At 37.7% G+C, this 14,884-nt stretch overlaps 1 protein-coding gene across 10 annotated transcripts in view; it reads left to right on the plus strand.

The window, feature by feature from the left end:
- The window catches only part of LOC124166034 (dystrophin, isoforms A/C/F/G/H-like), a 957,857-nt gene that overhangs the window by 352,559 nt on the left and 590,414 nt on the right, over window positions 1-14,884 (plus strand). For 9 of the 10 annotated variants that reach the window (XR_006866384.1, XM_046543616.1, XM_046543612.1 and 6 more), the window contains 2 exons: window positions 1,537-3,024; window positions 3,809-4,192. Coding sequence is in view for 9 of the 10 variants with exons in the window: in XM_046543616.1 (XP_046399572.1) it covers window positions 1,537-3,024; window positions 3,809-4,192 (1,872 nt within the window). In the remaining variant the exon portion in view is untranslated. The remainder of the gene's footprint in view (window positions 1-1,536; window positions 3,025-3,808; window positions 4,193-14,884) is intronic. The other variant, XM_046543620.1, reaches the window with a different exon arrangement.

Consider the following 14,884-nt stretch of genomic DNA (forward strand, 5'->3'; position numbering starts at 1 on the left):
GGGCAGGAAAAAGTAAGGAGTTACATACTCCGGCCCCAAAGCTAAAGTATGAGCAAATCTCTAAGTTAATGAATTGCCCATGTTAGTGACAGTTTTCCTTGGACATTGTGAATCTTAGTTTTTTATGCTCATCGTAGACAGTCAGTCTTGGCTGAGGTTTATTCCCACCAAGGGATGAAAAACTTTTGTAATTCGAAAGTACACACACACATATATAGACACGGCTCATTTCAGGTTCTCTCCACAATTTTTTTTCCTCATTCTTCTTTTGGGTGGTTGGAGCATGCAACTCTATTTCCAATCGATGGAATTGTGAAAATGATGCATCAAATTACATATTTAGACTTTTAATTCTGCAACAAAGCATTTGATATGGAAAAGTTCCTCCATGTTGACCAAGATACATTGTTACACATGTGTGGAATCCTTGGTTGGGGTGTTGTTCTAGTTGAGTGTAAGTTGACCAATGAAGAGTGCTAGTGATTGCTGAGGGAGCCTGGGGAAGAAAAGACAGGAGCCAAAGTAGTCATTGCGTAACTGTAAGGTTTGACAAAACATCAGACAAAAGCAGTGAGGAGATCAGGAAAGCACCAATGGTTAAAGATCTGCTTACAGGCATGGTGTCACCAGCTAGCACAGATTAGTCTTTTGCCGATTAATTGACTGTACATTGATGTGAATTCTTGAGCTAAACATTGACATAGGTATTGCCAGCAAATTGATGTCAGGCACCCATCAAAATTTCTTTAATTTTAGCATAAATTTTGTCAGAAATAGAGGAACAATGATTAATTGAGGAACCACTTGCAATTACGTTCAAATACTAGCCCACTGCTCCCCTTCCCTTTTTAAATGATGGTGCTACCATCTGCGTATTTTTAACCAAACTAAGTGGATTCTCGGGAGAACCCTGTGTTTTTGCATTATTTATTAAGTACTTTTATATTTACATATATTTTGTGCACAGATTTTGTAGAGTTCTTATCATATGTGGGTACTTATAAGCTTCATACCAACATCTTTTGTATCCAGTCTATATTAACATGGCTATGGGATCAGAGATCATGTCTTCTCAGATGATTTGCAATTAATTCATCTAATGTCAAACTAACAGCAAGCCTTTAATTGCCTACTCATTTTGTGTGGCATGGTTTGATGTGAATTATAACACATGGGTAATAATCTTGGTTCTCTGTTGCCTTATTTGATATGGCTTGCTCCTGAAATACATACCAGACTTCTTAAATACTTGCAATAATCATAGACAAATGAATTTTGTATGCTGTAAGGGTTTTTGCTGAAAAATTAACCAGGAAAAAAAATATTTTGTTTGGAAAACACTTATCTATATTTGAGTGGTTAGATCCATGCCTTACAAAGTTTATGGCTGTGAACATTCATAGCTTTGACATCAAAAGAATAATGCATCTTATCGTAACTCGATAGCTCTTCAAGGAAACATATGGCCCAATTTTGCTGTGGAATGAGTAACCACATGAAGGAATGGGTATCGTTCCCTCCGACTTGTCTTTCCAGGCTCAAACAATGGAAGGATCAAGCAGACAGCACTCAGACCATGTGGACCGGATTAGCCATTATGGGAAGTCAATGACAGAAGAGTCAGCGTCAAGTGAGCCAATCTTTGGTGTGACAGGGGTTCGTATGAAAGAGGAGGAGGGAGGGTCACCACCCAGTCCAAAACGGTTCAAAGATGTGGTCCATAGCGGTGGTTATCTCAATCCTGCTTTTGATTTTGGGAGTGGGCCCACCGAGGACACTGAGAGTGAAGAGCCAAGAAGCACCAAATCTGTCTTCTTGACAGAGGTGAAGCTTCCCCATCGTGCGGTCACAAGATCCAAAGAAATAACTCCTGTGAGCTTGGGAAGCATTCTCCATGACGATTCAACTAGACTTATTGAATCTTCTGCACCAAAGTCGACCAAAGATGCCGTGATTGTTGATGCCTCTCCAGTCAAACCTCCCTCGTCTCCAGTCGGTGATGTGGAGGAGGAAACGTTCAATTTGGCTCAAGAGAGCTCCCTTTTCTCTCGAGTCTCAACCGGGACATTGACGGAGGTAGGCGAGGGCTTTGATCACGAACTGAATGACTTTGAAAGGAGCAACCCGAGGTGCAGGATGGTGGAGGTGCGAGCGCTGGAGATTGCTCGGAGTTCCGCTTCGGGCGGTGGCAGTGGCACGGACAGTGGCTGCAAAGGGGAAGCGCTTGTGCTTGAGGAGGGAGTGGTGGAATGGGTGCAGATGAGCAGTCCAGGGGCCGTTGAGAGGGTTGAAATAGAGGAGGATACGGACGAGGAGGACAGTGCAGCGTCGCACGATGGCTCACCTTCTGATGCTGCTGCATTGGAGAATGCCAGCCATCAAGATAGCAGCTCAGGGCCAAATGCCAAACGATTGTATTCCCCTCCCCGGAGCTCAAAGCCGGGGTCAAGGAGTGAGTGCAAATCTTCTTCTCAGGTGCTGCCATCGCACCCATACGGGCACGACGCCAACCAAAGCGTTGTTAGACCATCCAAGGACCTCTTTCAGGATGACGGGCAGAAACCACGACCCGCTCCAGCGAAAGAAGCGGAAGGGGTGACGGAAGTGGGTGAGGGAGAGAGAGTGGATGCAAGAGGGGCCAGGGACAAGAGAAAGAGGAGGAAAGATGAAGGGGTCGGGAAAAGGAAAGCGCTCGTCTCTTCCGAAAGGTTTCCTATTCAGCCTCGGATATCAGTGTCACCGGTTCTGTTTGATGTGATGGAGGACAGGGCTGCGTCAACAGCTGAGGAAGTGGTGGAGGATGTGATGCATTTGGATGAGGACGTGTTGCGAGTGCACATGTTGGGGTCTGCAGGTGAGGAGAAGGGGCAGAGGGACAGTTACTATGACAGTGACAAGGATTGCGATGTTTTCTTGGAGCGATCTGGCTCAGATTCACCATTGGAGATGCTGGAGTGTGTCTCCTTATCTGGTGGAGAAGAAGGCCTTGAGGGTGTGGAAGCTGTCCTACTTTCACCTTTGAAGGTCTGTTCAATCATCAATCCATGTATAATAGGGTTTTAATCCTAATTATAGAGTTGTTTTATTACAAAAGCTCATGAAATATTTACTTTAGGTTTTGAATTGTAACCCTTTTGTATGAAAAGAAATGTCACCCAATGATTACAAAAATGTGTGGCTGTTGTTCTGTACATAAAATGAAAAAATGCATTTGTTGTTGCATCCATGTACTGTGAAAAGAGTGCTAACGACTTAATTTAACATGTGTGCTTCAAAAATTTTATCCACTCGCAAGGTGACTTTATATTGAACAGCCTAATTATTTTGGAATGTAGAGTTGTAACCAGAAGCAATTTGTTTTTTTTTTAATCTACGATTGATTACTTGGCTTGTAATTTAACAAAAATGTTTGATTTTAGTGTGAGACTGCATCAAATGTGGCCAATTAATCTCAACTTTTCTGGCTATGGCCATGTCTGAAAATACTTGGTATTGTTCATAGTTTTAATTTCTGCCAAATGGTATTCTTCAAAATTTCTGAATGCTATTTCCTTTTTTAGGCCTAGCGTATCAGGGATATCCCCTGGTATTTGCTATTTACTGTTAAAAAATACTTTTTGTGGCATTATTTTAATCAATTGGGATACATATTTCAGACATGGTTTGTGTGTGAAGCAATTGCAGCTATCTAATGTGATATTTCATTTTACTCTGATTATCTAGAATTTTTACATGTGGTAGATTTTAGAATAATTTTATATCCTTTTTTTATTAATGGATATTAAAATATTTTCCCATGACATTGCAGGTTGAGCCTTCTAGTCAGCAATCAAAGCCTTTGACTCCCTCTGAGTCTGTGACAGTTGTGGTCACCGCACCTTCATCTTCAAAAGAGATTGTTCAAACATTAAAGCCATCATCATTTGAAAATGTCACCATAACCGGCAGCACAACAACAGTGACCACAATCACTTGTGTTATCTCAACACCCACTGTTCAGACTTCCCCTGTCGTTTCGATTGCCAGTGCATCTGTGAGCCAAGCTCAGCCTCCCTTACTCCCTGTGGCTTCACAAGAGGATGAACTGAATGAATACAAGACCTGTGTGAAAGACACTCTGACAAGGATGAATTCATCGCTGTGTACAGTGAATGGCGTGGAAACAGAATCCAATCCAGGGAAGAGGCTTGTGGTAAGAACACACACAATTTGCGCAAAACCCATTTTAAAAACTTTCCTTATTTTATATCACATACTTTAAGTAGCAGTGATATTATTATGAACCAAACAATTATCACATAATTTGTTGCATCATTTTGGGTAGTTGTCCTAGGAATACCTGATGGGGAATCATTGTTAGCTTTTGAAAATTTAGCAATTATTATTGATCTGGGACTGAGAACTATTGTTAGGAACTGAACCAGAATCAGAACTGACAAAGAAGTCTTATCTACCCACCCTTACTATAATTTTATTAAAATATCTCCGTAAAGTAATGGTATTTGCAATCATTGTGTAGGCTTTTGCGAAGCGATGAAGATGAAGATATGCTATACTCTGCGTTGGGTTTCTGCAGGAACTGTATCCTTTGCTTTGGATAGAAGGCTTATGATCTCAGTTACACCTATTGTAATGCAGCAATAGAATTAATTTTCTGACCAATCCTTACAGTTTATTTACTTTCTTTCTTTATTTTTGCTCTTAATATTTGTATGCGCAAAAATTATGAAACTTCCGTGTTTTCTATTTTGCGTTTGAAATCAAAAACAGCCCATTATTGTGAAAAATGAAAAAGAAGGAACTTTGTCCTTTCACGTGAAATATTTATTCCCACAACCATGGTTTCAACGCAAGACACGTCATCATCAGATGAACTGTGCAGAGGTCCATCACATTTTCTATTTACACCGTTTAGGCTTGGAGGGAGGTGACTGGGTTGAACGGAGACATTGGTCAACAGAGAAGGGGAAGGGGGGAAAGACTATTGGTCATACGGTAGAAAGTAACTCCCCTAACTTCTCCGTTTTTTCAAGAATTTTCACATTCTGCGACTCGGGATCAGGAAGTTTATCTCGCAATTCAATGGCACATCTGAAATTTTCATAGGAGCTTGGTAGACTATACAGCTACATAATAGCAAGTAATTCGCCATTGATTTCAGCAGACATAAATGAAAGGTTATCCACTGCATCAAAAATCTGAGCATATGGTCTCAAACATCGTCACTCTCTTGCATTTTCTGCAGAGTAAGCTGCTTCAATTGAATCACCTTTCTGGCAGGCCCCTTAGAGGCGTAAATTGAATCCTGCTTGTGCCAAATTTCATTAGAGGTTTCACAGCCTTTAATTTGCTTCAGTTCAGAGGGATCAATACATAAGATTAGATCTGACCTTGCTTTCTGGTCCATTTTCCTCCATGTTCCCAGTGCCTCCACCGATTTCAAATCCGTTCCTTCCGGCTTCCGTTTCTCTCCTGAGACGTACTGCCTGATGTTCATTCCTGATTAGTAGGGCTTCCATCTGCATACACCGCATATCTTAGCTGTCCTTCAGTGCATCCACACGTGAGTAACCTGGGACGTTCATAGTGATGCAATTCGTAGACAGCTCAGGACATCAACAAATAAAAAACGTGGTCGGAAAAAAAATCTTCAAAATCGAAATAACTGCATGCTGGGCCCATAACCAATGGTGGTATACAGGATTGTATCTTAAAATGAAGTAGCTCAATCCCGATGCAAGTAAATATATTAGATACTCATGGATACAGATTGACATGTGGGCGATATGCTGGCAACCAAACAAATAGGGCACGTATGCCCGGAACAACACGTGGTTGCGCACACCACGCCACATACATACTGGCAGATCGATCAACCTGTGGCCCGCCAAGACACCCATTATGAACCTAACACGACTCTTGTAGGTATTCATTTTATGAAGTATGTAGGTGTGTGCCTACTTGAAGGATAATTGTAGATGAATCAGTTCCAGTTGACAGAGCCTTGCATGTGGCCTAATATTTAATATCTCACATACAAGACAAAAGATATTTTAATGAAAAGAGAGAAACTAATACATTTTAGTCTAAAAATAAAAGAAATACATAATACTAAACTCCCAACCATTGAATATTATTATGAGATATTTTTCAATGCTGTCCAAAATTTGGGTGGAATTCTTTAGTCATGTAAATTACTGTATGTAAACATCTGGAATTGGTTTATAGGTAACAAGTATGAACGCGATTTAAAATTTCAGTTGTATGAGATACCAAAGTATGTACATACGTCAAAATTTCAACAAAAGAGTTCAAAATAAGGTATGTGACCTTTTCGTGAGGTCATATTTAAAATGCATTAGCCCATTCAAATTTCAAAGCCTCTTGCAGTGTTTCTACCTTATAAAAAAAGTATAAACCACCATTGTTTTACCTCTGATGAATCCGTTTGGGAAATGTGTAATAAATTTCTAACTAATGGCTAGCGATGTAATCTTCCTGGTTCTGATTAGGAAGACAGGGAAGATGCAAATCCTTAGGTGAGCAGAGCATGGATCATGAAGGTGAATTGAGTCAGAGTAAAATTCTTCAACCCTTTTGCGCCGGCCTCCTTCACGGAAAGTTGGTTTTGGATGGATGAAGGCTTTAAGCATTTCTTTTTCGCTCTGTACGGAGTTGTTTCTTGGCAAGGAATTGTCCAGCTAGTCACTTCCTCCACTTAATGACCTTGCCTAGCGGGGTGCCGGACCCTCTCCTTGGCAAACAGGCAAATATAATCCACGACCCCTTGCCCGAAGGCAGCCCATCATGGCGTACTTTTGCGGTGGGTTTATTATTACTAGTGCGATTTTAATTTTTTTAAATTACTATTGCAGCAAATGTCAGTTCATCAATGTATACCTTTCATTTTGCAATTCCTCTAGAACTTTTAAATGAAGTTCTACGGTTATTTTTAGGGTTTTCAGCAAAAGGGCATTATATCTACTAGATGATGATGAGCTCCGTTAATATGAACGCTAGAGTTCCGTTTAAAATTTGGAACCAATCAGAGGAACATCCAGAATGTAATTCTTGGCATTGATTTTCAATAAATGCAACACGTATGTTTTTAGTAATCCTAACTTATGAACCATGAGCACCTTCCTTAAGTGGGACACTAAGTGCTGGAATGGGCCGAGATAATCCCCACACGGACAATAGGAAAGGGTCGGACCTCTCGCACCGAGGGACCCTAATGGCGCTTGGGACCCACTTGGCATGCTTGACCGCAAAGCCGTGAAAACACGACTTTCAGCCTTTAGTGTCGAAAAATTCAAGCCATGAAAACACGGCCTTCATCCTTTAGCGTCAGAAAATTCAAGCTGTGAAAACACGGCCTTCGCAGGGAAAAGGTTAAGGAGAGCCTGAATTGCTGTGAGACATGAGACTTGAATCACTTGAATCAGGATGCAGCCCTTTGCTTGCAGCAGCACAATCATCATCATCATCATTGCTGTCTCAGCAATGGCACCTCCTGTCCCCCTAAAAATCACATGACCCCTAAATATAAGCTCAAAACTACCGGTGATCACTTTTGGGATGCGCTGCAGTGAGAATTTCAATCCTTAAAACAATCTTAAGAGAATGGAATTTTAGGCGCACAAGTTCATATCAAATAATTTAGTAAATAAAGATCGTCAATGCGAGAATATTGTATTCAACAGATATATGTATGATAATCCACCAGTTTTATCCTCTTTAGACCATTTTCAAAAATACAATGTAAATTATGTGGTATTAACCTTCTGATAGACTCAATACAAATCCTACCACATTTGGAGCCAATTCATCTGTCAGTAATGAAATTTTTGTGTAGGCTTAGGAAGTAACTCACAAAACTAAACTTTTCATTTATACTTGTGTATATTTTTGATTTTAGACAACATTTCCATGTATCATTATACTACAAAACTGGAACATATATGTAACATTTTTATAAATTTGTAACTTCTTGAAAACATTATCAGGCTGTTTCTTTGCTACTCAAGTGGGTAATACCATTTGCATTCACAATTATTCATCAGTCAGGCAAAATATTCAGACTTCTGTTGTCTGTAGCATCATCTCACTTATTAATTGCATCTATTAGAGGGTTAAAAGAACTGCCAATATAGGAGCATAGGCAATAAGGGGATTGAAAGAAAAGGGTGACCTAGAGTCTCATATTAAGGATGAGCCTCATATAAAGGGCTCCAACAGAAGGAATGTGATTATGTCAGACTGCCTGTGGTATCTTTTGTGAGTTTAAACTTTTTCAATTAAGTTGAAGTTCGTATTTTATTTACTTAAGTTGTCAGTTTTTCTATAAAAATTATTACAGTAAAACCTCTATGTAGTGAACCTCTTTACATCGTAAACCTCCATACTTCGTACCAACCGTCTGGTCCCGTCAGATTTACATGTAAATTTATAGGAAAACCTCTATATAGTGAACCTCTTTATCTCGTAAAACCTCCATACATCGTACCAACAAGACAGACCCGAGATGGCCTAACTACCTCCGCAAATCGTACCGAGACAACTAGAGACCATTAATGCAGCCGCGATTACCTACGTGGAATGACATTTTCAGCGATAAATGTTTCACGCTTATTTTTTTCTTATACACCTTTAATAATTTTCACGTTAACCATTAGATAACGTGAAAATTATTTAAGGTGTTTAACATTAGGGGACATTTTTAACAGTAGGGCATCCAGCTATCCTAATAATATTAAGTGACGGTAAATGAAGACAGAACACATCGTTTTCTCTCGATTCACGGTCAACATCGCGCGATAACACTCGCTTTATTTTACTGATGGCTTTATTTTCTTGTAAGTGCCTACATACTATGTTCAGTTAATAAAAGAGGCGACCAGCGCAGCCTATAATCACTAGCTGACGGATATATTTCAACTAACTTCACTCCCATCCATGGAGACTCGACCGCATTGCTACTTCCGCTTCTAAAATTAAAATATTTCGAGAATTTTCCGCGACTTGAAATAAATCAAATACAGTTTCACAATTATTTTATTCCCATATTTCCCGGTGTAGCACTTTCTTACTACCGCCTTGGTAATTTTTTTGATGCTTTCGTGAACGATCGTAGTTTAAAATTTATTGCGCTTAGCGACAGTCATATGTTTTGCCTGCGTATTTATACCGCGAAATCTGACTATTCCATCGGGAGTCCGGGACGTCAATTTCTAGCAATACTGAACGAACATCAATCCATGCGCGGCAGTTTTAGGTGAAGGAGGCAGCTAATTAGCTGATACGCGGTAGGGCAATGAAATTTTTTACCGTCGCTGCCGCATTCTGAGGTAGTTCGCCCAGCATTCTCTCCGGGAAATCACGTCCTTTCGCAGACCTAGCGTTTCTGTGTGCCCTCGACAGAGTTTTTCTTCGGAACGCTGCGTGCATTGTATTTTGGAGAGAGGGAATTCAACAAAATTTTCAAAATTACGCTAAATTTTTGGTCTATTTTTTTGCGGTAGTCACGTGTTTATTTTTTTTAATAATCTTTAACAAGTCACATGTTATAAGAATGATAAATCAATTCTAAAAGATATACTAAGGAGTATTTTCAATTATTTGCCATAAAATATGAAAAAATATGAAAATTACTTAATTAATCATAGGCTGATGATGGATTCGAGAAATAAAAGAAGGCGACTACTTGACATTACCACATAATTAGCAATTTTCCTAGCCATCAACGAGGACAGGCAGAAGGCAGTGACCTTTGGAATACCATCATTCACCCTCACATCTATTTTAAACAACCGAGGAAAAACAGAAGAAACTGGCTAGGCTGCACAAATAAAAAAACTCAGGCAGTTAAATATGAGGATGAAGAAATTATGTTTAGAAATATAAAACTATTGTTCTTTCCTCCGAACACTATTAGTAAATTACAACCCTTAGACCAGGGAATTATTTCTTAGGTCAAAAGGCATTAACGAAAACAGCCAGTGATTTATTTACAGTGAAAATGGCATTAAAAAGTGCTTGTGGAATTGAAAACATTATTTTGAAACAGTTTGAAAAAAATTTTAAGCAAACCCATTAACTAATTTATTTTCTAAAAAGGCCTCTTGAACAATTTACTTTTACCTTTGTGTAACCATTAAATTGTAAATATATGTTCACTTATGCATACCTATACATTTAAATATATTAATATAATGGCTTAAAAGACAGTAGCACCTTTCATTTCCCAAGGATATGAAAAAATGGTGCCTACCACTAAAACCTCTCTATAGTGTGAACCTCCATACATCAAATTGCCCAAATTTTGGTCCCCTCCATTACGATGTAAAGAGGTTTTACTGTATTATCATTACTTGTCTAGTTGCATGTTGATATAATACTTGCTTATTTCATGTTTTGGAATCATTGACATTCTTGTGTGGAATACATATGGTTAAGCTCATCCTAGAAATTTTTAATACTGGTATAATTACTAGTGATGGGTCGATTCCAAAATTTTATCGATTCCGATCCCGATTCCGATTCTGACATTTCGATTCTGATTCTACCGATACCGATTCCATCGATTCTGATGCCATAGGCTCCAAGAAAAATATCACTTAATTCCAGGCAACAAGAAAACTACTTTTTTAAATATTACTCTGTGAAAGAGTCAGTTGACAAAAGAATCTTTCATATCATTGCTATGTAATTAAAATATAATAGCTAAATTTCAAAACAGAACATACCTGAAAAGTGGTATTACATGATAGGTATTACTTTAGAATATTGGCACTGATAATATGTCGACAATATATATATATATATATATCCAAACTACAAGGGAGAGCCCTGAGTACAGGAATTTTCATAGCTGTAATAAAGATTACATACTACATATATGAATCATGTAATATTTGGCCCTTTCAAATTCTCAGCAGAAAATCCAATTATTCTACATGCTCAGCCAAATCTTTTGCAAGTTTTGACTTCTCCATGTTACAGTATTAATGCCTGCAGAAAATTGCCTTTTGCTACACATGTGTGTTATTGGGCAAGTACTTTCCCACCAAAATTGCAAGATTTTGGAGACTTTGGAATTTTTATTAAAAATTATATCAACGATTTGTTGGATCTTGAATCTTAATGGAATTCAAGTGGACGAAGCGAACAACTATAGAACTAAACTTTAGTTTTGTAGAGCCAAAAAAAATGCTATACTTCTCACGTCATTCAATCAACCTTAAAATCTCTTGCTTTTTTTAAGTTCAAGAAAGAAACTAAACGCTGCAAATGAATATTACATCGGACGGATGCAGTAATAAAAAAGGCTAAAAGAGCCTTGTCCCTATTGGAAATTTCTTATAAGTCTTACAGAAATTCTTATAAGAATTCTGTAAGACTTAAAGGATTCTATAAGTCTTACAGAATTCTTATAGGATTCTATAAGTCTTACAGATTTCTTATAGGATTCTATAAGTCTTATAGAAATTCTTATAGGATTCTATAAGTCTTACTAAAATTCTTATAAGAAATCTGCATTTCTTATAGAATTCTACAATAATGCTGCGCGGGTCGCATACCTTTTAGGTTTTTATCCAGCAGGCGTGTCACCATAACTTATGTTGGCAATTGATAATTATTTAAGGAATTCTACATAAGATAATTTTTGGAAATTATGTATAACTCTTTTTTAAGTAATGTTCTGCTAATTTCCTGGTTTTTTCAGCATGGTATTTGACATAAATGGTTCCAAGAAGCGGAGGCTTCTTTTAAGCGACTTGTTAGTATACATATCGCTGAGGGCACATGAAAAATTGTAGACTTAAAAGATCTGTCTGTTTCGAGTCTACAGATTACTTGACCGATGGAAGTTCGATATGGGCCATGAATAACCACGATGTATACTACGATTGCATACGTTGCAGGATACTGTTCACATTTTGTTTTTGGTTGTTAGGTTCCCTAGCAACCTAACAACCAAAACTTGTTTGGTTGTTAGGTTGCTAGGGATTGCTTTTATATGTTAATCATTCACAATGTCTTTGTGATAGCAGTTTAATCAAATAAGTCGTGTGCTTCTAACCAAAATAAGGCATTGACCTCATTTGGTAAGTATTAAAAAACTGGCATTCCTAAAATTATGTTACCTTAAACAGATAGTTTCATTGAATTTTAAACTTTTCATCATTAATTTAGATAGACATGTATATTTTTCAGATTGTGGCATATCTAACATAAGAGGAAGTTTTAATGAAAACAGTGTTTTAAAGGACAAAGTGAGTGATTTAGTCGTCTCTGAAGAGAATGAGAATGAATTTGTATGAGTATGCCAACATCTGCACAGTTATTATTTTATGGAAAATACATCAACTATTATTCTCAATCAGTGTTTCTGTGATTCCTATTAATTTCCCTAAATCTTGCAATTATTGTTAGCCATATTCTACATATCCTTTTCTCCAAAATGGCATCAAATTCCATTTTGCTTTGCTTATTTCTTTCATTAACTATCCAAATCTGCATGTAGAGGTCTCATTCTCTGGTATCTTAAATAAACATTGCTCATATGCATTTGATTTATCAAATTTTACTCTTCCTTCCCATATAATTTCTTGAAGTACCTATCCCGAGTGGAACTTGAATTTTATTTCATTTGCTTCTTCAATTTTCCAGGTTAAATCATATTCCATATTGCAATTCCTGTATCTTTCATTGCGTAATGATTGCCAAAGTTGTATTCAATTATCAGTATATCATTCTAGGCTATCGTTGGTTTCATTGATTTTAGTTTCTTTTAGCATGTGGGGACATTAACCCTTTGAGTGCGGATGGCATAGCATTGATGCCCAGCGTAGGTCCTGCCAACGGGCGGGTGGCATCACATTGATGCCACGCCGGCCTATGTCCTTTAATCGCTCCCTACGCTCCTCCGCTCTGTTCTATCTACTCTCATGATGGTTTCCCGCACACAAAATGGATTAGGCTACCTGCATATGCCTTCCGTTTTTGAAAAATGGTTTATATTTTTTGAGTAATTTTTTTTTACATTTATGGAGTACTTTTTAATTTGTAAGATTTTTCGCCATTACAAAAAAATTTAAATGCGATATTTTATTTACTTTTCTGAATATTTGTACTAAGTGTTGCCACATTTGAAGGTTATTATTTTCGTTTTAGTCCTATTAAAATTTTTCAAACAATATTTCCTTTCATCTCATTGACGAAAAATATTTTCGTATTTCAAATTACGGTCACTATACCTACACACGCTAAACACAGTTGAATAATCTGTTGCTGTTTTTATTAATGTTTAAACTTAATATTTACATAATGCCGTTATAACTCCTAACATTCTTCCATAATATATTTGCCACTCATTTTCTGAACGATCCTTTCAATACTGATTATATTGGCTACGGAAGAAGAAATAGAGTTTTCGACTTTTTCTCATTTATTTCGTATGAGTTTGTTAAAGTTACTAGGTGGGAATAATTACGACCACCAATTCGTTATTCACGGGAAATAATGAAGGTTCTAGGGAAATTTTTATATTTTTTCCATTTTGAAGGAGAAATTAGAATTGGGGAAATCCTTGGGGAAAAAATGATCGAATTTCGGGGCTCAAATAAAAAAGTCGTTTTCCGTCACCGCAGAATAGACTACAAGTCGCTCTGTGTCGCCTGTTATCTCTATTTTTAGAAGTATTTTTGCCATTCTTATTAGAAATCCATGCAACTATTCTGTTGTGTGCATGTCGTAGAAAAGGTCAGCTCTTCCTTCTCAGTTTTTGCGACTCTCGTTATTAGTACAGTCTCTCCTTCGGACATCTTTCGATTGCGTGCATTTTCACTCCTCTATAGAGATTTTTTTTCTAATATTACCGTATGGACTTTTTCCATTGGACATTTTGGTATTTTACATATATTTAGCCACTTACGTGGAATATGGGAGACATCTTCATTTTTAACTTTATTCCTATTTTCAAACCCCAAAGACCGTTTATGTATCAGCCTTTGATCAACTAGGCTTAGAATATCTCCTCGCAATAAAACTATCGCTGGCACAATTTACTCAAGTGTATGCATAGAACACTGCATTGGGTCTTCTCCGCGAAGGTTTTTTTTTTAACTTTGAAGCAATTTACATATTTTACTTCGACCAAATAGAGCTATTATAATCAGAAAGGAAAGTCAGCAAAATTTCTATGCGCAAAGAAACAATTATTTTTGGATTATTATACGTTGCCGTTTTATCTGGAGCATTCACGTTTAGACATTTCTTGTACGTCGGTTCTAAACTTTAACGCTTACATCTCTTTCTGACTGCAAAAGAGCAACCTCATCAGTCTTGTGCATTTTGTAAGTGTAATGTATTTTATTGCAGTATATTTTATTGGTGTTAACTGAGGTTTACGTTGAGGATACAAGTATGTGGAGCTGGAGGAAATATTGTCGTCTGAAAGGCTTTGGTCCATATTGCCAATGCCTCTCAACATGCAGTTCTTCAAGGATAACCGAGCATAGGAATCTTACTCGTGGGGTATGGGAGACATTTTTGGTCCGATATACCTAATGTATGATTGTATGAATTATTGTAAGATAGCCATCCATTCCAGATTATTGGAAAAGGTAGGAAAATATCTTCAAATTTTCCCTCCTTCACAGTACTTTTTCCCGAGACCGATTTCAACTAATTTTCCGTTGCATGCAGTTTGGCAGGAACCCTGGAGTAGATGATCCGATACCAAGAGACCCCTTGCATAAAATTCGACCCCTTTTGAAATTATTCACTCAAAGAATGAAAGAAATTTATTACACGTTTAAAGAACCGCTTCATTAGTCCATGTTGCTTTCGCGTCACAAACGCGGCATAACATTATATATGC

Source organism: Ischnura elegans, chromosome 9 (assembly GCF_921293095.1).
Source record: "Ischnura elegans chromosome 9, ioIscEleg1.1, whole genome shotgun sequence".
Lineage (NCBI taxonomy): Eukaryota > Metazoa > Arthropoda > Insecta > Odonata > Coenagrionidae > Ischnura > Ischnura elegans.